We start from the raw sequence: 26149 nt of genomic DNA on the forward strand, positions 1-26149 counted from the left end.
TCACCAGCACTGGAGAAAACACCAACAATTTGTCCTGAAAGTGGTTTGATGCCTGTGAAAAATCTGCTCGGGAAGTTGGAAGGGAAGAAGACAAAAGAGTTATAAAAAAACCTGTCCTTTTTTTTTGCAAGTGATACTTGTCAAATATAAAAACAGTCAAGGTAGAGAACAAGTTGTGCTAATCTGCAATATTTTCCCAGCAACCAGTTATTAATTTCACACTTTATTTTATAATGCTTAAAAGCCCCAGAACTTAGAGTCATGTTGCTACAGAGGTAATTCCTATGGCACGACTGCAGAGGAAAGGTCATGTTCCCAAGCCTGTGTCTGCCTGTGCTACAGCCAGAGGTGATGGCAGCCTGGCTCAGGACATGTCTTCCAGATCTCAGCCTAGTACCTCAGCTACAGAGAGCCGTGAAGATGATAGCACAAAATTCAGTGTAATAAGTCTCCAGACAGTGGGTGCTTACTTGGGCAACTGCCCTGTACTAAGGTCCAAGCTGCCCTCTCTTTACTCCTACCCAAGAAAGATAAGAGCAAGCTTGGGTTTCTCTGCCGTCACATCTCCAACTGCAATGCAGACATAGCCAAAAAGACTTAAGAACAGTGGGCAAATAAACAGAGCTTACTTTATTGTCCACTGAAGCCACGCCATTTTTATGAACTACAGTCAATGCTTTGAGGAGTCTGGTTCATGCATATCTGACCACGTGGACTTGGCAATGCTGGCAGAGCCAAGGCTTGCGGTTGCTAAGGGAGAGGTATCAGCCTCAAACCTGCCCGTTAGCCTAAACTACAGGAACAAAAGCACTAGCAGGGATTCTGGGGGGTTGCACAGCCCATATCTTTCATAGAACCAGACCAGAGTTTCTTTAAACCACCAGTGTCAGAGATTCTACAGCTCCCCTGGACAATCTCTTCTTGCATTTCACTGCACTGAAGGCTTCCCTAAATATCCAAACTAAACCTTCTCTGCAGTGTAAGTGTAGTTTTGGCTCATCATTGCTCCCTAATGATAGTGAAAGAATAAATCCATCATCTTTCCTTAACAACAGCTTTTATGCACGGAGAAACCATGACATCCCTCTCCCTCCCCCACAAATACTGTTTTGCCTGGATTAAATGCACCTGATTTCTTCAGCCTCTCCTCGGAGGTCATGTTTTCTAAAGCTCTGACAATTAGCACTGCTCTCCTCTGGCCTTTTGCCAATTTGTCTACATCTCTATTTTAAAGCATGGTAAAGCCACTGAAGCAAAGATGATGTGTCACCAGTACAGAGAAAAGAAAAAGCAACCTCCCATGTGCAGCATTTCATAAAACCACAGCAGCCTCTCCAAACCTACTGGACCCATCCTGGGGGCTGCTCACGTTGTTTAGGAGGTTAGAGATGTTAAAGGGGCAGCCTCTGTCTTGCCATTAGAGTACATCACGCAGTGCAGGAAGAGGGAGTACAGCACTGTTGTTTCTGGACAAGTGGAAAAATTATTCAAGACAGCTTTGTGCATGAGCTCCAGCGCTCCCTGCTTGCACCCTGCCTGTGGCATCACCAGTCTCTGAGATCCCTGCAGCAGCAGGAAAGCTGCTTTAAGGTCTTCTGCTGAGCAAACAAAGCCAACTAGAGAAAATTAGAGGCTTCAGCCACTAAATCTACGTATAGGACAGGTCTGTGCCTTACTCTGCAACGGTAAATACCAACAGGCAAAAAACTCTGTCCATGCAAAACTCTGCTCCTCATCCTCAGCACTCCAGACGCTGGAGGACAGCAGCAGCATCAGAGCCCAGAAACAGCAAATCCCAGACAATGTTGCCCTGCACTGGCTGGGGGAACTGTTTCTGCAAATGCAGGGCGATACAGGCAGGCATCGAGAGGACTAGGTTTACTGATACATGTAGCTACAGGACTGCAGTGCCTTACTTGCATTTTCAGTGACCACCACACCAAACAGGATCAGCAGTTAGGATATTCACAGGCTTGCCAAAGGCATGACCAGCACATAGACTGTAATTTCACTCCCAGGACTATTTCCTTCAGTCTTATCCCTGCTTTTCTGAACAAGGGAAAACTGTTCAGTATCTACTAGCTCTTTCTGCAGAAAATGGTTTGCCCAAGCCGCTGCCTCTGCACTGAACCTCAGGGCACCCTGGCTCTGTGTTTACAGCTTAAAACCACGACCCACGTCACTGCTACATGCAGCGATGAGTTGGTTATACAAGGGCTGACAGACATGGCTAGTTAGAAGGCAAGAGCTCCAGGTAATCAGAGGTGCAGACGATGGCACATTCAGCACAAGGGTTGTCACTAGCTGAGGAGCTGCTGCCTGGATGCAGCCACACAGTCTCTTAAGAAATCTCACTCCGTCCCTCCCAAAACAGATATCCTTGAATTATTTTCAGCTGATGGACTAATTAGTCCTCAGCCATAGTTTTTTTAAATCCACCCAAAAGATAACTCGGAGGCCAGTCTACTGTCAGGACACTCACATTCACTGTGAAGGAGTCTATACCCACACCCCAGGACAGGGAGAATGGAAATGCTCCTGGGTTTTCAGCATACAGGAGGATTGGTGACACAAATTGCTGTCTGCCTAATAGCTGTGCTCACAGATCTCAAGACTGAGGCTCTGCTATAGAAATTAATAGTAGAATGTCTAAAAGATGCCATCCCAGCAGACTACAGGAGCCAAATCACAAAGAAGGTTCCCAACACTAATTTTCCAGTTCCTTTTATTTTTTTCAGCTTAGGTACATCAAGCACAAACTCAGTAAGTGTTAATATTGCTTGAGGAGTGAGAAAATTTGACCATGTATCATGAAAACAGAAATGTTTTGGGAACCACTTTTATCCAGTATCTCTGATTTGCAGTGACATCTAGAAGCACTGAGTTCAGCAGGGTCTCTTAAGAATCTATTTAAACTTTTCCAAAAAGTCTAGGTTTAAATGCCCATTAAACACTCTCCAACCCTTTTTCCACTTGGTTTTTCACTCTTATTTCCATGACCTCTCCCCAGCCTGCAGCCGATGCTGCACAGTAAGCTTGCCAGGCTCAGCATAACAGCCAGGAACATCACACATGCTCAGAGGCTGATAGCTCTCCCCCTACTCTTAGCAGGTCACTCCATGACATCCATTGGATTTAACAGAGCAAAGCATACCATGACATTACATTTTTTACCCCTGTTACACATTAACAGAAAAAGAGATGGTCTCATGGCAAATCAAAAAATATGACATTTCCTTCTTGTTTGTGGAGGAACAGACAATGAGGGACTCGTTGCTCCTGAGGAATCTCCTTCATGTGAAGCAAGTATGGTATTTTCAAGCTGAAATACAGGGTCCTGGTCTCCAGAATATGTGGGGCTGTCAATGCCTGCTGCTTTCACATGCATTCATTGTTCTGCAGGGGCAGGAGGGGTATCTACCACCCCTAATTCTCATGGAGATTGCAGCTAGTTTCCAAGTAGGTCTGGCAGAAAACAGTTCCGCCTGACAGGTTTCTTATATTTTGCCATACTTCTTTCGGGAGCGCTTGGCACTTTTTAAGCTGCTGAGTCTGTGCACAGAAAAAGATTGTGCCTAAACTTACCAGGCTTTCCATCCATCCACATCAGACCAGACACAGCATCACCCTGTGCAAGGAGGCTAATGAGGATTTCCAGCCTGTACCATTCTGCCATCTTCACAGGCGGGCTTTTCACCTCATCCAGGCAGATGACTGAGTTTGAGCTGTTCATTTAAGAAGGGGGAATACTGGGGACTTCCCAAGAGAAATGAAGAGTTAGAGCAAGCTCTCACCAAGATAGCAATATCAAGGATAGCACACATGTTGGATGGAACATCTAATGGAGGGTACAACCATAGCACAGCTCTTGAGCAGACTTTTGGAATACTGAAACATTGAAAAGATCAAGGGCTCCTGTAAGAGACAGAATTTTGTCCAAACAAGCAATGAGGCCAATTCTTCAGCAAGGAGCCAAGAGACACAGTGCTTGCAGAGCAGGTAGAACTGACCACTCAAGAACTGCTATCCTGTGATGCTCTTTGCAAACAAACAGGTTAACCTTGATAATGGCAGCCACAGTTCCGGCATGTTGTCAAATGAGGCTGTCCCTGTAGATTTGAATAGATACAGAGCTTTTTCTCAAGCAAGCTGTGCCTCTTTGTGAGCCAGTGCTGAGGGATCCTTTTGGAGAACCAATGCTTTCCCAATGCAGAGGTAGCACTCATTCTGCGAATATTCTAGGGAAAGCAGAGAGCTAAGGAGCACAATCTGTGAGGCACAGTGGATTACTTAATCTATCTCATGGGTATTTTTAATGGATTAGTAGGTATTAGAGTGGGATATTGCAAATATCCCATGGAAATTTGGAAGTGAGAGAGAACAATCAACTGGCTGCAAAAACAGTGTAAAGGTTGTCCCAGAGGTATTGAGGGATTACAGAGGAAGCTAAATCAAGGTTGATTTTAAAAGATGCTGGTAGACAGCTACCCAAGCTGAATAAAAACAAGATCTCAAATGTAAAGGCTTAAAATCAGAACAAGAGAGTAGACGCCAACCCTTACAGTATCTCTACTACTCATGGACTCAGTTCAGCAAAGCACCTGTACACACACACACACACACAGAGCGTTTTCAGCATGGAGAAAAATCACTGACTACTCAGAATACCATCAGTTCCTGGGAGAGGCCTAGGTCAACATTCAGGAGAGAGATTCTTAAAGCTGTTTCATCCTCAGTGAAGAAGATAGTTTTCCAAAGCCTTCTATCTGCATCTCTTTTGCCTGGGTGATGTATGCTTGATAAGGTTACAGCAAATTGAGGGGAAAATAAGTTCCCAGGTTTGCAAACTGCATATTTGCTCTCATTTACAGACACATAACTCATCACCTCACCAGACCTGATCATTACCAACCTGGCACCACCAGTGGGTCCCAAGCAATCAACCTTTTAAGAGTAACTTTACCAAGAGCACCAAACCAACCCCCAACTACCATCCACCCCTTGAAGTAGGCAACACCCAGCTCAGATCATAGCCAGTTTACTTTGCAAGGCTGCCACAGCCATCAGTTTCTTTGTCAGAGCAGGGTTCTTGCAGAAGGCAGGTCCAGATCTGACCATCAGGAGATGAAGGCAATGCCCTGACCTCCTGGTGCACTGTGCTGCTAGAGCAAGAATTGGTCACCTGCTCTCCCTTCCCAGGGACATTCCTCCCTGCATCCTCTAGGGCACCCATAGAGACCAGCTCCATGGCTTTGCAGTCTGCAGGGCACACACTTTGTGTTTTGCTTTTATATCCCTCTCTGCAGAGCTGGGCACTATGAAACATTGCATTTCCCTGTGGTTACACCAAGCTAATCCTGGGAAAAGTAGAGGCATTGCGCATCTCAGATTCCTTCAGCTCTTACTCTCTGCCAAGAGCAGAAGCAGGAGGGCAAGAGGGCTTCCTGAGCAAGCGTGTGTTGCAGACTGACAGCAGGTCAACACAAGCCAGGCATTTTTTTTCCCCAGCAGCAATGTGAAGCATCATATCCACACTGATCAGCCACCCCCACGTTTCTCCACCTGAGAAGACTTCCCTCCTACCCCTGTCAGGATCCTGCACACAAGTGCATCTTCCCTGTGGGCCCTGACAGTGCAGCTGTGGGGCTCAGTTCTGCCTGCCTTGGAAGCTCTGGGGGACTCGGGAGTATTCCAGCCCTTTTGCTTTTACTCAAGCCCTCAGAGCTCATGTTTGCTCCATCTCCTCCCAGCCAGCCTGGGCACTTCTCTGCATTCCCACAGCCACTGTTCCCCAGCTCGGGCAGGCTCAGAAGCCTTTGGTATCCTGCTGCTCCTCATTTCCTAGCCCACTGCCTGGTACCCTGCTTTTTAAGAGGTCAGACCTTCAGAAAGAATTGCATGCAGACCGTAAGTATTTTGAACCCCATAGGTAAATGTGCAAAAGGAAGCAGGGTATTTAATCATGTACCTACAGCTTTCCACTGGATCACGCTCACCGCAATCCTCAGTGCAAGCAGCTGCCCCCTCCTGCCTCATCTCCAGCTCACCAGGTTAGTCTCAGAGCAGATTCACTCCCAGATTCACTCTCACAGCCCAGAAAACACTCTTTACAACCCAAAATGCTGGATTCCTGCATGAACTCCAGTGCTACAAGGTCCACAAATGCACACAAATTTTAAAGCAGGATTAGGGCTGAATCTCCAGTGCTGGGACCCTCACAGCACCATGACACTCCTTGAAGCAGCCCAGGAGGTAGGTGTGCAGTAAACTACCTGAGGAAAAGATAACAGCATCCTCCTGCTCACAGACAAAATGCTCCCAGTGCAGAGGTGGTGCTGTATGTGGGACATCCCATCCCAGCACTGGCTGGGATCCCACAGGATCCAACCACCCAGCTCCCTCCCTCCACAGGACCCTCCACATCCCTCAGGAGGGGCTGCCAAGGGTGGCACGCAGGTGAGGCCATTTAGCCATTCTTCCTGCATACCAGCTGGCAGCTGTGGAAACCTCTCCCGTGTTGTCCATCAGTCTGTCTCACTCCTCATCTGCCCACGCAGGGCACAAAGGTCCTGACCCACCTTTTCAGCGCTAGGCTTTTCTGGCACATTACCAATAAATGTCTGCTACATGGAGGAGCCTCTCTCTTAGTGCACTGGAAATATCATCCCCCAAACTACTGCAGACCTGGCCTGTACTGGAGTATGTGACCTGTCTGGGAAGACACTCTCACACATTACCAAATCCTGAGCCATCTAATTCCCTTAGCTGAAAATGAGCCAAGCTAAATTAATTTAAATGGGTTAACACAAGCTTCTCCATTCATATCAAATCCATTACTCCATCTTGGAAGTATTTGTAACAACAACAAAATATCTGGACTTGTCATTTTTATCAAAGTGACAACAAGAAGGTGTTTTCCTTTTTTCCCCCGTTTTCAATTTTTAATGAGTTAGTCACACTCATCACTGTTTATGGACTCTTGTCTTTAAAGGATACCACAGCACCTAATTCCTGGACTGAATCCAGTCAGACATGTGAAGCATATGGGGAAAAAAAGAGAAGAAACAAGATGGCCAGGTCAGGACATGCCAAACTTGCACAAATATCGAAATCTGGACTGGGACATCCAGGAGCAGCAGGGGACAGCCCTGCTTGTGGCCCCCTTGCCGTACCTCCATGAGATGATTTTTTGACAGTGCTGGACATGGTCCTTCATCCCCTAGCATAATGCTGGGATCTCAAAGGGAGAGAAGGTCACTCCTTTCTTGTTATTTCTGTCAAGTCCTTTGTGGAGATAAAGCCCTTTCCCGGTGCCCACCTTATCCTTCCTGATACAGCCTGCTATTAGGGTTTTTGTTAATGCTGACTTCAGGCACCTAACACCACCACCTCCCCATACTGCGCACCTGGTCCTCTGCTTACACTATGAAGTGCATGCGGCCCTTTGGTTCAGCTCGGAGCAAGAGCTTGGGGTCTCACGGTGCCCAAAGCTTGTGCTCAGTGACAGTCAGGAGAATTTACAGTGCAAGTATTGAAAAAAAAGGAGTGAGTCAGGCCTGAAAATATCATGATATTGACATTCAAATCCTGAGCCTGGGTTAGAAATCATGACAAGCAAAGCACACACACAAACAAGCCTCCCCCTTTCCAAATGCTATACATGGGATTATATGTTTTCATCTTCTGAGTCTCTTGGATGTGCCTAGTTCAGGTTGTTCTGCTTTTTTTCCATAGTCTCAAGATGGAGAAAATTTTACAAAATTCAGTGATGACTGAGAATTGCAAGAATTTTGTGGGACGAAGAATTCAAGTTTGTAAGTTGGTCACTTTTGAAAGATTGGCCTCTAGTGCTAGTGTTTCCATCATTTCAGTAATGATCGGTTTGCAAAAGTCTTCTTGAAATTCAGCAGGGCAAAAGTTACCAGGTTACCTTTTACGCCAGCACCTCTTATTAAGAGATAAAACTAGCTGACAGTTGTTCACCAAAATAATTGCTTTCACTCAGGATGCATGGATGAGCGAATCTTGCAGAGCTTTTACATATATATTAATCTCCAGCAATTCATCAACATAATAATCATGCATTATTAACTTGAGTACTCATCAATTTTTTTTCACTCTAGCTTCAAATACTAGCAAGGAGCTAGTGTGCAATAGGGAAGAAAAACATGCAGGGGAACTTGTGATGAATGTTCTATTTTTGCTATGAAAGGAGAAAGAGAAGAAAAATTCCGCTCATAGCCTACCCTTTTCCTCACTTCCAAAAATTTCCTACCAAGCTGAGACCCTTCCCCAGAGGCCAGCAGACTGGGCTTTTCCACAGACTTTCTCCCCAGCTGGAGGAGGTTTCCTTCTTCAGGTGACCATGTCCCACCAGTAAACTCCCACCTGTGACCTGGGTGGCCTCCTCTCCTGGTGTGACAGCCTTTGATGTTACACTCAGATTTTTGACACCTGCAATGGGGATCCCCCTTCTTCCCCCTGTTGAACTACCTGGTGCACCCCTCGAACCTGGCCTTTCCCATGGCAAAAGTTTCCCCCAACCTGGAGGAGTCAAGTGGTGTGGTCTCACTAACGCAAACCTCCTTAAAGAGAGAAGTCTGCAGGTGGATTGTCTTGCTGTGGTAGCTGAGGAGATATGTTTGGGAAGATCTGCTAATCAGAAAACACATCCTGATTCTGCAGCACAGCTGCCATTATGACCTGTGGAAGAGGAAGGGACAGTCTGGTGTTCTCATATTCCAGCAGGCTGGGATTGCCTTGGTCGCAAATGCAAGCACGAGATGATAACTGTCATAGGAACCAAGTAAGGCATACTACTTCTGGGTCATTGCTCTTGGTAGTGCTTGGTCTGTGTAGCAGATAAAAGCCCACCGTGGCTTTTAGTGTCTGAAAGGAACCTGCAGGCTCAGAGATTGGAGTCTCAGACCGGGACAGGGAAGGCTCTGGTGTTTCTCCTTGCTGACAGCCTGTGGTAAGATTCATTACAGAAGCACACAAAGAGTGAAGGTTGGAACAAGTGCAATAGCCAGGACACCCTTCCCACTTTTTCTACTATATGACATGATCATATACATTGAATATATTATCTGGCACATATAATTTTAAAAAATATTTGGCCAATGATCAAATTTTCAAAATTTCAGTTTTTCTGAAAAGGATGGTGAAGAATGCCCTCTTGCTCCACCCACCAAAAGGGGAACTATTTGTGAACAAAAATAATGCTCACTGCCTGTGAGAGCCCTTCCTACGGCTATACCCTCTCTGTTTCTCTGTAGCAAGAAGTGAGCCCACCTGCCTGTTCCCTTTGGGGATTTCACAGGCTACCACAGTCGAAGGAAAGGTCATGGTTTGGTGACCAAGCAGTGGACCAGAGCACTGAAGGTGCTCAGGTCTGCTCTCATCAATAAAGAGCAATAGCAGTAAGCAGAACTTCCCAGTGCTATTCCTTGTGCTGCCACGGGTTTTCTGTGTCATCCTCAGCAAGCTGCCCCCTCTTGGTGTCCCCTAGATGTGAAATGGACCCAGCAGTGGCCCACCATCCCACAGGCAGTGGGGAAGATTTGTTAGTCAATGTTTGTACAGCACAGGAGCCTTGCTGCTATCTGTCACACAGAGCCCGTAATATTATTGGAGAACAAATTATATTCGTGCACAATCAAAATCACATCCAGCTCAGCCCTGATTTGAGAATCCTTTCTGGATGGTGATGATGTCCAGAGAAGAGAGAGCACAGCTTGATTTCCAGAGCCCAGTCTGAGCTGGCAGAACTGGCAGGTAGAAATATCTTGTTTTGACTGGTAAACTGAGCAAATTTGACATGGAAGCCACTGAGGGAGAATAAATACGGAACAACAAGATGTAATTTTTACAGAGGCTCTTTTCCAACTAGAACTGTACTCGGAGCCATCCTAAGACTTGAACTAAGAGGTCCAGAGGTCTGGGGAGGGAAATTCAAGCCATGGTAGGTTTGGCTGAGGCTTGCCCCTGTCAGAAGCACAGACATCTATAAGTGCACAATTACTTAACAGCACTGGTCCTGTAGGACTGCAAAGAGCAGGAGGAACAGGGAGGGGAGGGGGGAAAGATCAGAGAAGAAAAAGAGTTTTTAGCTCTGACACAGAACCAAGGATAAATGCCAAAATCAGGAGAATAGCCTATAGGAACTGCATGATCAGTGCTCCCCAAACCAGCCTGAAATTCATTCCCTGCTCAAAGCAAACATGGGTGCTTCTACAGCCTGGGAGGAAGGGCTGAGTGAGAAGAGCTCAGTTTCTTTCCGTTTAATGGGAACAGGATCAATCACTGGAACTCCAGAATACCTGTTTATTTGACCAAACTGTTCATGCTATAGGGCTCCACCATCCAACATTTCTCTTTCTCGCACATGTGATATGAATTCCTTTAATGGGCTTTACACCATCATTAAGCACATCATTTGTCTTGTCCATGTTTCTAGTCATGTTTTAACAAGTGCATGATATTTCACATAAAATATCAAGCTATAAATAGACACTTAGCAAAACTCACCAAAGGCTATCTGCAAGAATGGATCTTACAAACTTCCGTACCAAATGCTGTCACTACTGCTGAAGAACCATCTTACATCAGTTTAGCCTGACACTTTAGTAGCCTCCAACTTTCTTTTCTTTGAACCAGACACAGGTGAGAAAAGTGACATGCACACACAGTCTATCTTTCATGTAGCTGTAAAACCACAGCGTATTCCTTGGCTTTTGTATTTAATGCTGTGTGGGTTAAAAATATTTTTCTGCCTAACTGGGATACTGGGAGTCTTAGGAAATGAACAATGCAGATATGTAAAGCTGTTCTGATTAATAGCTCTAGGGATGTGAGAATATATTTTGAGTAATCAAAAGGACTTGTACTAATGGGTTTTACACTCTTTTTACATTTTGCTTTCAGTGGCAGTCCCTCGAGGGCAAGTTTACCAGCAGGAATAATCTCAGAAATGGTGAGTGTTATCTAGATGTTAGTCAAGGAGGAAGATGGGTTCAGGTGAGATGGCAAACATCCTCCAGACTGGCTATAAACAACAATCTGCTTTTAATCAGTTAATTAATTAAGAAGAATTGGAATTATTCTGTTAATCAATAACTTGGATGCATTGTATTCAGTCATAAAAAATCTATGACTAAGAAAAGAGGGAAAATCCACAGAATAAATGCTTTGTTAAAATGATGATGACATCTTTCTTTTAGAGAGCTATCTCAGAGCTCCTCACTAGCCACGGTGCACTACCCCTCGCTAGCCACCGTGCACTGCCAGGGACTAGCTGCAGCAGCGCTGGAAAGCAGCTGTGTCGGGGCCGAGTGGAGCTGCAGGGAAAGACTGCACCAGCTAAGGGTGAAAAGGAAGGAGGAGGGCAACTGGATGCAATTATCCAACATGGACTTTGGCACAGACATGAGAATCAACATCTCCAGTCCCTGTGAAAGTATACTGGCTTAATGGAGACAGTAAGACTTCTTGTCCTCCCCTGGATACCAAATCTGGAAAACAATGCTTGGTACTACCAAGCAGAGCTCTAGGGCAGGCACACAGATTGCTCAGAAAGCCAAGTCCAATTTGACTCTTGGCTGAGACTCAGGGGAACTCATCTTCATTCCCATCTTCATCACATCACCCAAAACTCCCTCCACCACCCTGTGTCAGAGCCTCCTGTCTCTGAAGGAGGGTAATAAGGATCTTCTGGGGCCACAGGTGAATGCACAAATATATTCAACATGCAGCAAGAAGTTTGCAATCTCTGTCACACTGGAGGAAGGGACTGGTCTAATATTCTAAAATATGGTTGCACTCAAAAAAAAGGTGCGTGAGAAAACAAAATGGATGAAAGTTAGGTGGAAAGATGCCCACTGCTGAATGGATATTACGGAGCCAGTTCTTAATTAAACAGTCCACAGGATCCTTGTTCATTCCTTTTCCTTGTTTGATAGAGGATGGATTTGCTTAGAGGATGACGCAGGATTATATACTGGAGGATAGCACTGACAGTGGGGTCCCTGCTGTGATTTGCTGAAGAAGCTGATAGCCATGCAGTGAGTGAGAGAGAGGCCTCCAGGAAAAGAAAGATGTTTATGTAGCTGAGTCCTGTTCTCCAGGACTGGATGTGTCACAGGGGTTCCTACGTGCTCCTTCCTACACAAGTCACCTAAACCACACAGGTTTTCATGAACTCTGTGTGTCTCTCTCTTGGGGCACTGGGGCTGAGCACTCACAGCTGCAGCTGAAATCAATAGGAGCTGTGCGTTGAACATGCGGTGTGCTGACTACAATGCTGTTAAGTATTCTGGAAAATCAAGTGTTTTGCCTGGGCACCCCACAGAAGGGCATACGTTTGACTCCTCGGAGGGAAGGTGTGAACACGTTCGTGCTGTACTGATGTGCTTGATAACAGTTACAAAAACACCCAATTCTTTGTTGTGAGCAGGTCTGAATATAGAGCAGTCAAGAAAGCATGAGTCCAAGATGGTCTCTGCCTGCTCAGTCCCAGCCTTTGCATCAGACATGTATCTCACTCCAGTCTGGCTCAGCCTGTCCTAACCACCTGCCAGGACCACCTCAGCTGGTCCCCACTGTCATGCTCCCAGCCTGTCCCCCTCTTGAATGAAGGGAACAAAAAGATCAGCTTGATGTGTAAATGGCATCTGTGTGCTCTGTAGAGATGTTCAGGAGGAAGCAGCTATTGGACCTTGCCTCCTGATGCACCCTCACAAAGGGACTAAATATAGACCCAGGGAGAAACCCCAGTTCTGGCTTTTCTGAAGTCCTGAATGTCTGACTTTACAACGTCAAAGTCCTTTTCACAGCATGTATTTCCTATAAAAAGAGCAAAGTGAAAAAAATAGAAATTCCATCATGTGGCAATGTGTTAACATCCACATATGTCCCAAGAAGGACTGGATCCTTTCGTTTCCTGCCACTTCAGTTAATAAAGTAAGACACAACAGCAGGAGGTTGTCATCTTCCTTCTGGATTAGCCCTAGAGAGGATATGACCCATGGTCTGGAGCCAGAAGTCACATAAATGGGGAAGGAACTGAGGGCTGTACAGCTGCAGCCAGTTTTCCTGACCAAGGACATCCTTTTCTTAACACCCTTTTCTCCAGAAGGAAAGTGGGACTACTGGCAGCCCTGGTGGCACATCCACCTTTTCTTTGGCCTCAAGTGACACTGGGGTTTGCAGACTTCTCCAGACAGCTCCTACCTCTCCTTCCTCAATTTATTCCTTTCCCCAGTCTGATCCATATTCACCCCTCTGCTTTCAAATCCAGAGCTGCTCCTCTGCTCTGCTGGGGTATAGTGAAGGAAGGGTGACATTTTCTGCTGTCGTAAAGCTCCGTAAAGTGCAGCATTTCAGGTTAACCCTGTGTCCAGCTTTGGGCAAGTGCAAGCAGTGAAGGAGATGGCCCTGGTGGGAGGAGTGCCTTCCTGCTAAGTCTCAATTCCCTTCCCCAAAGCGTGCATAAGAGTTGGCTCAAGGCATCTCAGAAGCGTAGGGAAAATTGAATCTGGTTGCTCTGAGATTTAGACACTTTTGCTACAGAAGTGGAGAGGAAGAGAGCTGGACACCTGAGGACTAAGCCCTGGAAAGGCAGGTTTGCAGTTCCTACTCTCCCTGGGACAGGCAGCCCAGGACCAGCGTCCACCCCACTGCCAGGCTGCTCCCTTCCCAGCCCCACACTCTGGCCCCTCTGCAGCAGCACCACCACTCTGGGATGCTGCACCGGCATCGGAGGTGGTGGGGCCATGGCGCTTGTGCCAGCCCAGGTCGCTGGTGGCCCTGGGCACCCTCCTGCTACACATACACCTGGACCAGTCCTGCCAGTCCTGCTGGAGGTGCTGCCAGTTTCACCAATGCTTTAGGCGAGGAAAAAACTCAGCATGTATGTGCTTTGGCTTGTTCTCAAAAATTTCTGGATCATTTTGCCTAAAATTTCCCCCCTTTTTGTCAAAGCAAACTAGCTGCATGGAAAAAAAACATAACCACTGTGGCTGAACCTTATATGCAGTGGAAAACACAGACATTTTCAGGAAGCCTTTAGAATGTACGTAAGAAACCAAATTCCCATTCTTCCCAGTACAGGAGCACTAAAACCAGCTGTTTCACAGCCACATGGGGCTGGTGGGCCAGGGCTCAGGCCCCCCTCCGCCTCCTGCTGCATTCGTGCCAGCCAACATAGCCGCTCAGCCTGCCAGCCCTGCCGGTTTCAGAGCCCTGAATTACTGACGATGCTTCACTGCAATGCTTTATGCACCAGCAATCATTTATTTTTACAATTCTGGGTTTCAAGTGATGCTGTTACGAAGGGAAGGGATGAGGATTTCATCCCCAGGTCCACTGCATTTGGAGTGGCCTTTGAAGAAGAAAGGCTGGGAAACAAGCAGAACGTGAGGGCAGACTGCGTCCCTGAGAGGGTGCAGGTGTGATGGAGACAAGCGGAGCTGAGGGCAGGAGGGGCAGGGGAGAGAAAGGAGGGAGACCATGATATTGCAGCTAAGGAAGGGTTTGAGTGTCAAAGGTGAGGTGAGACTGGGTGACAGCAATAAGAGCTGGGAAGCCAGGTCCATGCCTCAGAGCAGATGAGGAGCACAACACAGGCTCATTTCAGTCCAAGACCCCCTAAGTGCTAATTCTCCTTAGGGAAGTTTAAATTAAAAATGGGGCAGGGAGAGCTGCTGGATCCATAGGCATGAAAACATGTAATTACTGTGTAATCCTGAGGGCTTCCTGGTCATTCCTTTTTTACTAGGTATTTTCAGACACTGTGCACACCACTCAGGAGAAACACTAGGAACTCTGCACTCTAGGTGGGCTAGGGGCAAGGAGTAGAGAATGCTCTCACCTTGCTTTTGGCTAACAAGCTCTGTAAATAATGCTGGAAAACCATAAAAGGTCTCCTTTCCATCCGCTTCTGGGAAGCAGAGCCATCTGCTTGAAACTCTGGCTAAGTTTTGGGCTGCAAATGTTGCACCAACAGAGAGCAGCTGAGTCACTGAGCTCAAGTGGGATCCTCCTGCCATTCCTTCATTGCCTTCTCTACCCTGGGGCAATACAGCCTTCATTTGCTTTCTTTTTTTTCTTTTTTTTTTCCTGCTATGGAACTAACGCTTCTGAAAGTGAGTGCCTAAGAGCACTTATAAGAACCAGGATGCTGCTCTGAAAGCTCCCTCTCTCCCCCACCCATGGCCCTGCAATGCTTCCCAGACCTGATCTGCAGCATCCCCTGCTTATCCAGTCCTAAATTGTGAGCATCCCGCTTGCCTTACTGCCATGTAATTATTGTGCTCGCAATATACCCACTGAATATTTTCCCCCATACTCCATCCCCCAGGCTAGGGCCAGTTGGATGTTACCCACTTGTGACTTGATCTCCCTGTGAGACACGCTGCCCTGCTCCTGCAGAGCTGAGCGGGCTCCCCAGCATACCCTGCCAAAAGACCTTGCTCTGCATGGTTGCTGATCTTGCAGTACCAGGACAGAGATCTCCCTCTTCAGCAGACCAAGAGCCCTGGCTGGATCTTCCTTCTACCCTGCAAATCCCTCCCCAAAGGCTGTTCCAGATCCCCACCACAATCCTGGACAAAACCCTTAGACCTGCTTTGCAACAACCCATTGCCCTTTCAGTGCCGGGCCATCTCCTTGCTCAGCCCATGAAAATGGGCTTTGTGGTCCCTACCTGTCCCACCCTGCCACTGTCCCGCATCTCTCCAACATGGTGTGCTACTCTAGGGCTTGGGGAGCTGTGGCTGAGAGAGAAGAGGGGACTATTCAAGGCTCCCTAGGCTGGAAGGGTTTATCACCTGCACCCCAAGGATCGATGTACCTGTTGCCCCTTCAACGCCAGCTCCTCCACTTCACCTCACCTGATGCTTGACCCCCTTGGGCTGCCCCCACTGAGCTGGGATGGCTTTCTGAAGGAGTTGCTCCCCGATTTTTCCATCACCTCCACATGGCTCCAACTTTCCCCCTTTCTTCCATGTGTCCCCCCATTCAGCCCAGCTCCTCAGATGAGCACATCACACTCATTGCCAGAGCATCACCCCTGAGAGCCGACCCGCTCATTGGCCTAATGGGTTTCCAAGGGGGTGGGGGAGAGGGGAGGAGAGTGAGTGGCTGATGCTTCTCAGGCACTCAGCTCGGCCCAGAGCTAACGAGGCATCTCAAAATTAAAAAGTGAACTGCAATCCCCACCAGGCCTGTCCTCCTTTTGGCATTAGTCGGAGTTCTCTTTCTCTCTCAAAAAAAAAGAGGACTGGGGAGCTGTGAGTTGTATTTGGAGCTGCTGAAGCACCACATCCGGGGATGGTGGGGGTGCTGGAACAAGGAGGGCAGCCCAGGGCTGCTGTGCCATGGCAGCACTGGCTTTCTTAGAAAGGTTGAGAGGTAAGATCTGCCTTGCTATGGCAAGGAGCACAAATGGCACATGGGAACAGGCTCTTCCAGTGCCTCTACATCCAAAGGTCCTGAGCCCCCTCCTGCTCTGCCGGCAGCAACCGTGTGGGTACATGGAGGAGGCACCCCAGGATGCAGAGGTGGTACCTTGCCTGCAGAGCTGTGCGGGTGGGGACAGTGCAGGGGTAATTGCCCCCAGGCACTGATGTGGGGGGGAAGATGGCAAGAAGAAAACAGCGCTTCTGTAGGAGGAAGATATGGGGAAAGCAAGCAGGGAAAGATCAGAGAAGGGACGAAGGGAGGGCAGCCTGGTTTATTGCTTTTGTGGGTTGCATTTCTCATGTGGGAATCTGTCTGGGAAGGACCTTTCTCTGCCCGCACCTCTGGGTTGCCCAGCACTGGCTGCTCTGACGTTCCTGCCCCACAATGCCCTCATCCTTGAGGCTCTGCACAAAATGTGCCTTTTCCAGCTGCACACAATTTATTGGAGGGAATGTCACCCTCTCCACAGCAGGGCTATGCATGAACTAGACGCCATAAAGGGTTAGACACATCCTGGCATGATCCCACTGGATTTCTCCTAGCAATGGACTTAGACCAAAATCTCAGAGAACTAGTGAGTTCCGGCGACAGCAGTGGAGCAAGGAAACTTCCACCCCTTTCCCCTGGGCTTGTAATGCTAATGATCTTCAGCTTTTAGACTCACCTCTCAGCCAACCCTGCCCTCAACTGTAAATGCTATAAGCTTACCCTCAGGGGGAGGGGGCCAGACATACTAAGAGTTAGGGCAACCCCGCACACTGAGCACCGAAAGCATGGTCACTGGTGCCACCTGCACTCACGAGCAAAGGGAAGGACAAGAAAGGGTGAAAGGCAACAGTGAGATAAGTGCAGGAGAGAGGGTTACCATCATCTTTCTATTCCTCTGCTTGAGTGAGGGAAAATGCAGTTTGTACTTTGGGAATTCAGAGTCAAATTAAATAAAATGCAACAGTTGCCCAAAACCATCCATTTTACAGTAAGAAAGGATGCAGTGCCTGCTGAGCCCAGCCAGCGCGCCAGCGCACCGCACGGACCTAGCAGAGTGAGCAGCTCCTGCACGGAGCCCCGTGCTGCCTTGCCCAGGCTGAAGGAAGGGGTAGTCTGTGTCATGGGAGGGTGGCTGAGTGCCCTAGGGACCTGGCATCAGAGCACACAGGCTGTGAAATTGTCCTGGGCTGCTGGACCTCCAGCTCCATGGCTCCCTGCTGCACCCCTCTGCTCCGTGCCTCCACGGAGCCAGATCACCTATGGTTTTACTGTATCATAATCATCTCAATATCTTACAAGATGGTTTTCTTGCAGTTTTTATGTCATCTCTGCAGTTCTCTCCCTCATAAAATGTGACTGCACTAACTCCTGTGACTGGGGCTGGTCAGCTAATAGGGACATTTAATGTTTCCCAAATAGAGCCTTTGAACAAAATCCAGACATATCCTGTGTTCAAAGGAGAGAAAGAAGAGAGGGAACCCCTGTTTCCTTGCAGAGCACTGCAAACCCCTCCAAAGTGGTTCCCCACTGCACTGAAGTCACCTCCCAGATGGCTCTGAGCACTATGGAGGGATGAGCATCTCCTCCATCCCAAGGCCCTCCCTGAGGCCAGAGTCCAGCAGTACTTGGTGCTGCCAGCTGAAAGCCCTTGCTCCACCCTGGGGCAGAGCGTGGTGGGGAGGGCGGTGGGGACGGTTGCATGGAGAGGGAAGGCAGTCTCTGATGAAGGGTAAGGGGCGGTGAATGGATGAGGGCCAGTTTGGACGAGATGTGGGGAAATCAGAGGTTTCAGGGAGAGACAGTTTCATTCATGGGGTCATGGAAAACTGGGATACACTGGGGTGACTTTAAAAATTTATTAAATCAGTAGGGATATTCCTCCACCTCCAGCTTCAAGGAACTCTGGATCAGGCCCTCTGGGAGAAAACTCCTCCCTTGTATTACCACAGACTTGGCCCTAGCATCTCTCCCCATCAAGAGCACAAGCATGAATCTGCTTCCCAGTGGTCCTCTGGAGAAGAACATCTAGATGTGGTTCCTGTCTTCCTGCAGGCTGAAGATGCCCCAATCCCATACATCTCCTTGTAAGGAGGAAATAGCATTGCCCAGAAAAGACTGAAAACAGCCAAGCCTCCGAAGTCCTCAGAATCCCCCTCCCTGTGCAGTCAGCTGTGGTTCACCACTGCCTGCTCCTCTCCAACAAATGGACCTCAACTGTACCCTGGACTATGACGGTACCTAAGGATTATGTCATATTTAATCTCTACCATAACAACAAAGAGAAGGCCCTTCCCATTCTCCCTTTTGCTCACAGGATACAAAAGAGGAATTGCAGATCCTTGCATCTCATACTGAACAGCAGCCAGGCCACCAGCTCCCCAGGGAATATTTTATCCCATACTGTTGTTGAGGATGCAGCCTGGCAGACCAACCAATAGTCCTGCCAGCAATCACCCCCAAATCCTCTGGCCTGGAAAAGAGCTAAAATATCTGGCATTGGGAACAGAAGTGGAGGAGGGATAACCTGTTGTCTGTGATGGACCAAAGTTTGGAGTAGAGGAAAAGCAGAGTGTTTCTGTCCCAGCAAAATGTCCCCAGAAACATCACACCATGGACAACCCAAATGTCTGCAGAAACTGGTGATAGTGGGAGGAAAGAAGCCAGTGAGAGGGAGAGAGGAGGCAAGAAAGAAACATGAGAGAGAAGGCAAGAAGGAGATGAGGGCTAGCAAAGAATGGAGGGTAGGAGACATCAGATGGGTGGGTTTCACAAGGTAGGTGCATGCTGCAAGCAGCCAAGTTGGCAGCAGAGACATGTGATGGCCCCTGTGCTCTGCTCCCCATGACCAACTGTCACCATACCTCCGAAGTCAGGCCTGAGGCGGACATCATAGCCCTTCAGCAGTTTGTCCACAATCTCTTTCACCACAGAAATATTCCCAGTGGATGGGCTGAAAGACAAAATAAGAGAGTCCTTATCATCCTGTGTGTCACCGGCCGCGTGGGTGGGTATCCCGACCAGGCAGCATCGCCACAGCATCCCTTGTGCCCCAAGGCACCAAAGTGCCTGTGTGTGCTACAGACACCCCAGCCATGGGCAGAGCCTCCTTCTTTCCTGTTGCAATCATATTTTCTCTCTTTTGTACAACTCTTGACCCTCGACCTGTGCATGAGCCTCACGGGACTGCCAGGGGTCCTAAGCCATCCTGGGGGCTGGCACAGGAGTCTCAGATGGTATTTTGGCTCCTCTTCTGCAGCTTCCTCCAACTCCTGGGTATCCCAAATTCCATCCCCTCCGTGCTCCTGCCTGGTGTGGGCCTGCATCCCAGCAATCTTGCCAGGCTGGTGCACCCCTCAATGCAGGCATCACTCACCACACACACTCTCTCTTGCCACCAACCCACACACTCGGGACACCTCATTGTCCTGCCATATGTGGGTGCACACACACACAGAGGCAGAAATAGTCCTTTCTGTTCCACCAAGGCATGCACGGGGTGGCTGCAACCTCCCTCTTGCAGGGCTCGTTCCCTTTCCCCTGCCATGCTGGGCGCTTGCTCCTGGTCTCACACCACACAGCATGAACCTGTCCCACACTGAGGTCCCCATTACACAAGTCCCATCCCAGCAGGCACCCTGCGCTGTCACACATCCCCATGCAACCTCTGCTTCTCAGTGCACCCAGATATTTCTTCATATTATTAAAGTAAAGGGAAAAACACTCCTCCTTTTGTCCTTTGGCCTCAACATACGGCTGATCTTTGGCATGTAAAAATTCATCTTCTGTCATTCAACATCACCGTGACTTCTTAGCAATGCAAATCAAGTGAGAGAGACAAGAAAGGACAGCCCATCTTTCCCTCAGTGTGCCAGAGCAGCTATCCTTTCCCTCCGGACCCTCTGACTTCCACAGAGGGAGGTCAGCCATCCTCCCTAACACTGATCCAGCTTCTCCAGCCATTTCAGCAAGAAGGGAGCTCCCTCTAAAAACAACTCAAGAGCCAAAGCAAAACTGAAGGTGGGAAACCAGAAAGCAGAGGATGCTAAAAATATTGAACCTATTCAGTGCTGTGGGGTGTATAGGTTCTCTGCCTGAATACCCAGCCTCTGTGCCACCCTCGTCCTCTGCTTTGCATGAGAATAGAGACCCTGCCAGTGACAACCGCTGCTCTTTGCAGTCACCCACCACAACAGCATGTCTCCCTGTCAACACCGCCTCCCACATCCATCCAAATCAAGCTGGAAAGCCGCAGCACAGCAATACCTCTGCCAGCCAGGCCCGTGCCTCACTGGACACCAGGGTTTGTGCTGACATGTCCGTGTGTCCGCACAGAGAGACAGACAGACAGACATGCGCTCCTGACCGTACGGCGGATGTACGGCCTCCCTGCCTGTGCACTCAGACGTGCAGACACATGAAAGCACTGGAGCTCAAGGGTGCAGCTGTGAAAGGTGCACAAACCCGCGTGTGCACGTGTGTGGCCACATCCAAGTCTGTCTGGAGGTGACTGCGGGTGCAGATCTTGCTCCATCGGGTTATGACGAGACACTGGGCTGCGGACACAATCTATGCAGAAGCACAGAAACAGGGATTTGTGAGTGCCTGAAAGCAGGTTCCCAGGTACCCAGACTCTCCGTACAAGTGTGGGTGGAGGCATGTGGGACCACTTGGGGAGTCTGGGCATGCGTTAAGGCTCTTGAATGCACAGGCTGTGTATATGCAGGGATTTCTCAACCAAACAGGGATGTGCAAATGTGAGACAGCACACTTCCCAGGCCCAGCTTTGGTGCGTGGACAAACTGTTCAGCACTTGTGCTGGGGAGGGAAGAGTCTGAGCTGTGTTCCTGAGCATGCACCTTAGAGGGGTACAGCTCTTCATTGCATTGTTTCATCCCTGTAAAAAGGCCAGAGAGGTGTGCACAGGTGGACACATCTTCACAACACTGTGCCTGGGCTTGCAAGGTCCGCTTGCACCTGTGGATTTCTATGCAGATATGTGAGGTTTTGCAACATGCTTATGTATATATGCTCAGTAAGGATTGATAGCGTGCACCAGCTTTTGTTCATCTCTAGACAGTCATTCCTAGGTACACACATTTCCATATTCATAATATAGACACTATGTATTTCTCAAGAGATTTAGATGCTTCTATTTAGCTTCATACAGGACATAAACTCAGGAAGCAGTGTTACCTCCTTAACACAGGCAAGGAAATTGAAACAGAGACAGTAACCAATGTGCCAGGGGCCCTGCAGAATGGGGCAGAGTGGGAAGAGGTATATAGGGGCTCTTTCCTCCTCATCAGCTACAAGTTGGCCCAGTGAGGGCATAAACTGCATCACGATTAAGGGCAAAGTCTCTTGCCTTTCAGTGCTCCTTTTGATCCAAAAAACTATGTTCCTCCTGCTGAACAGGCAAGTTGTGCATTTGCCCAGCTGTGGGTGAGCAGCTGCGTCTAAGTGCTATTCCTGGCAAATGTGGGTCTGCATCCGCTTAGGGAGCACGTACATCCAGCCTATGAACTGAATTTTTGAATAGTGTGTCCCTGACTCTGTGTGGGTGTGCATGTGCTTTGCATATACATGTACACTTCCAGCCAAATATTCACATATATGCACACTGTGCTGCTGGCTGGGATGTGAAGGCATGTGCACATGGGAGAGTGTTTTGTCTCCAAGGTGTGCACAGATATTACATGCAGACTATTAGGTGAGTATCAGCCCTGGACATAAGCAGATATAAATATACATGCAACAACATGTCTGAGCAAAGGCTTTTGATGCAGGCATTGCTCTTTATACCTTTGCTTGGACAGTGCCTCTAAGCATGCCTGTGTATGTGTCCATACACAGTGGAACCACGCGTGAATGGTGTGGGTAAGGTGGGCATGAATCTGCACATGAGCATGTTTATAACTATGGGAACATAAATCTTTGTATACACAGATCTGCAAGCCTGTGCAGGGATCTGCATGTGTGTGTCAGGAACGCACTGCTCAGTGTGCATGGCTGAGCAAGGCAATGCCACAGCTCACTGCCCCAGCAGACTCCACATAAGCCGCCAGCCCAGAGATACCAACCCACCTGTCCGCATGTGGGAGAGAGGAGGGTGAGGCGTAGGCAGCGCTGCTCCTGTCTGTGAAGGCAGTGGACGAATACTGTGTAGGAGCAAACAGGTGTGCTCCGTACACCCTGTCCAGGCTGGATGGGTGCCTGCACCTCTGATTGCTCAGTTCACTCGGAGCGCTTGAGGCGTACACCAGGAATATCTGCGGCTCAAGTACGCGGGGTATTAGTGCAAACATTCACATGGCTGCACGCAGAGCAGGTAAAGCATGCTGTGCTCCGTCAGTGTGTCGTGATACACGTGTGCCCAAATGGCCATGCATGACTGCGCGCATGCAGGGATGTATCTGATGGGATCACGCCCACAGATGATTATGTTGCAAACCGTAAATCTGCGCAGAGGCACAGACATGGGCATCACGTCCCGTACACCGCAGAGCCAGGGCTTTGGTACAGGCACAGCACGGTCGGATGTGAGCGTGGCTGCGTGTGCACTGTGTGTGCACAGACACAGGCATGGCCAAGGCAGCCCTCTGCCAGGATGCGTATGCACACAGCTTGGTGCCATGCACTCCATCGGCTCCTACAGACACCATGTTTCCAAGCAAAACGCTTCGGTTTTGCCATTTTCCCCCAGATCGCATATGGACGGCGGGGGGGGGGGGGGGGGGGGGGGCGGGATGCGCTGCAAGTGGGCTGCGAGGTGGGCTCTGTCCGCAGAGAGCCTGCTCCACATCTCATGTATGAGCATCCCTCCTCCCCCTAAAATGACACAGACTGGGAAATAACAACAGCGGGCAACAGGGGAAGCAATTTAGGGAAAGAACACCCTCCCCCTTCCCACATACAGATCGATGGAGAAAACCCCAAACAAAACAACCAAATCCTGTCTCAGCCCCCCTGTCCCTGCAGCCTAGGATCACAATCCTTACCTTTGCGCACAGCAGGCGAGACAAAGAGCTGCTAAAGCAGAGACAATTCCACTCAATCTGTCTGCCTGAAATGTCCACATTTCCACAAAGACGAAGGATGAAAAAAAATCTTTGGAGGGGAGGGGAAAGAAGGATGGATCTTCTGAAGTCCCCCTCCAAAAAAAAGGGGGGGAGGGGAAAAAATAAACCAACCCCCCCCAGTTAATGATTTCCTAGAGAAAAAGAATAATTAAAAAAAACCCTAAAAAATGTGGGGGAAAAATACCCCCCCCACCTCCTTCAGTGCCAGTCAAAGAATTCGTTTCTTCTTCCTTTCAGCATCCTCTCAACAAGAGACATCCTCTGGCAATGGAGAAAATCCCAAGAGAAGGAAAAATAAAATGCCCAAAAATGGGCTCAGCAAAATCTGAAATCGAATCTCACAGGTACGCAGAAGAAGGAGAAGAAGAAAAAATAAAAAAGGAAAAAGAAAAAAAAAAAAAAAAAGAACTCAGTGTCCCCTGAGCACTCCACTTGGATTATTTTTCCTCCTGCTCTTTTGCCATCCGGTTCTGCAGATGTTGCATGGCTCCTGCTACCCACCTTCAGAGAGGAGGAGGAGGAGGAGAGAGAGAGAGAGAGAGTATGTGTGTGTGCGTGTGTGTGTGTGAGGGGGGAGGTGTGAGTTATCTAGCAATATGATTTTATCTGGATTTTACTTACTTGCTCCCCCCTCCCTCTTTATTTTCTGAGGGGGAAGGGGAAGTAAGACAACCCCACTGTGCTGTTATTTTATTTTAGGGAAATCTTGGGCTCCTCACTTGGATGGTTTGGAGCTTTTTTATGAAAGGGTTAAAAAAAACAGGAAAAAACAAATGCAACCCAGTAAATAAATAAATACATATATGCATGTGTAGCAAAAATATAAATCCCTGTCTGCAGAAAGAGCTGCTCTCCGAGGGAGGACTGGATATCTCCCTAGTGCTGTTGCCGCAGCTCCTGTGGAGTTTTGCTGCTCATTGCAAAGTCACAAGAGGAGGGGAGGGGAGAGGGAGTTCGTAGATGGGGAGGGGGACTCTCCGGGCAAATTGAGATCCTGACGTCATGGCTGACAATATTAACCCCTGCTGGCTTGCAGAGGGGATTTTTTTTTTCTTTTTTTCTTTTTTTTTTTTTTTTTTCCCCAGGGAGGTGGGAGCAGGAGAGAGGATGGGAAAGGTGATGGCATTTTGGCAAGCAGGGGTACGTGCCTGGACAAGAGTGGCTCAGCTGCAAGAGTTGATGGGTGCTGTGGTTGCCTGAAGTAGTGTGATCAGCAAAGGCTGAGCCTCTTCCTTCAGCCACAGAGATAAAAAAGAAGGTGATTTACAGAGGCTCTCTCCATGCCACTGGGCAGAGTGGCCTGGTGGCCTCCTCCTGGGGCACTGGGGAAGATCTGAAGCCTCTGGTGGAGCTGCAGACTTCTCCAGGCCAGGGAAGCCCAGCTCAGCAGGGACGCTCAGCTTTCCCTGGAGGGTGCTGCATACACTACCATACAGTTTGTGGGAAAAGGGAGCCTGAACTTACAGAAATGCTGCTGAGGCTCAGCTCCTGGTGCTGTGGCTATGCCTGCTGAAATGGTAGCAGCCACTGAAATCTTCACAGTCACAGCATCCTGTGCATCAGCTTCTGATCTTTACCTTAAAAAAGTAATAAAATTAAGGAGCTCTACATCTCTACATCAGGTGTGCAGTAATGTATATCCATGGAGGATTTTTTTCCTAGGAAAAAGAAGAGATCCAGAAGCACTTTGAATGCAGAGCAGAAGCTGTGGTGGGTCAAGAAGGAAATGTCCAAGCTCTCACACCAGGACCGTCCTGGATGCCATCTCTTCTGTACCTGCCTGGCAGCTCAGGGCAGACCCTGCGAGCCAGTAAGTTACCCCTCCCCTGGTGCTGGCTGACACCTGCATATGGATGGTCTCCAAAGCACTCCGGGCCAAGAGCGCAGAGCAGATGTGTCACCACAGCTGGGCAGGATGAGGTACACAACGCCTCTGAAGAGGCACAGGGCAATGCACAGTGGCTGCTGGGCAGCACCTTCCTCCTGCCCTTCCCTGCAGGGAGATCTGCCCCCGCCCCAGCTGGGCAAATCCTTGGCCCTGGGGTTCATGCTTGGCATGGCTCTTCATGGTTTCCTTATCAAAGGCACATCACAGATCACATGCTCTGCATCTCCTTATCCCTGGGACGAGCTGCCCCGGCTCCTCTCTGGTGCCAGCTGTTGTACAGGTATGCTATTCATCTCATCTGCTGCTACCAGTGCACGGGTCTCCTGAAGCACTTATTTGGAATTAAGCTGATGGGTACCAGGGAGGAGATCTTTGAGAGATAAGGAGCACTTGCCTCTGCCAAGGCTCTGGGCACCATTTAGCCCCTCCTGGGCCCTTCCACTCCTCCCTTTTTTGGCCCCTTAGCATTGCTCTCTCCCACCAGCTGTGATTGCATGTTACTGGCAGAAAGGTAAGTGGAAAGCAAATGTCAGAGGCACACATGAAGAGGAAAAATTATGCTCACAAATGGTGACATTTGTACTTGCAAGTTCACCCAGTCGGGAGCAGAAACCGTGTCACATGAATTATCTGACCACTCGGCCACAACAGGAAACTTTGGAAAGCCGATTGCTTAGCAGTGAATACATTCAAAGAAGCTGTTGTGTGCTCTTGAATAATCTACCTGAAGCCA

General features: G+C 48.7%; 1 protein-coding gene across 3 annotated transcripts in view; it reads right to left on the reverse strand.

The window, feature by feature from the left end:
* Nucleotides 1-23531, reverse strand: part of LOC104476614 (gamma-aminobutyric acid receptor subunit beta-4) — an 80288-nt gene extending 56757 nt beyond the window's left edge. For all 3 annotated transcript variants that reach the window (XM_086756367.1, XM_086756368.1, XM_086756366.1), the window contains exons 1-2: nucleotides 23448-23531; nucleotides 19311-19399 (exon numbers count right to left, since the gene is read on the reverse strand). In XM_086756367.1, the coding sequence (XP_086612493.1) occupies nucleotides 19311-19399; nucleotides 23448-23527 (169 nt within the window). In that variant the 5' untranslated portion in view covers nucleotides 23528-23531. The remainder of the gene's footprint in view (nucleotides 1-19310; nucleotides 19400-23447) is intronic.
* Nucleotides 23532-26149: the final 2618 nt, after the last annotated feature.

The sequence above is a fragment of the Chlamydotis macqueenii genome, chromosome 11 (assembly GCF_036417535.1).
Source record: "Chlamydotis macqueenii isolate bChlMac1 chromosome 11, bChlMac1.mat, whole genome shotgun sequence".
NCBI classification, from domain to species: Eukaryota; Metazoa; Chordata; class Aves; order Otidiformes; family Otididae; genus Chlamydotis; species Chlamydotis macqueenii.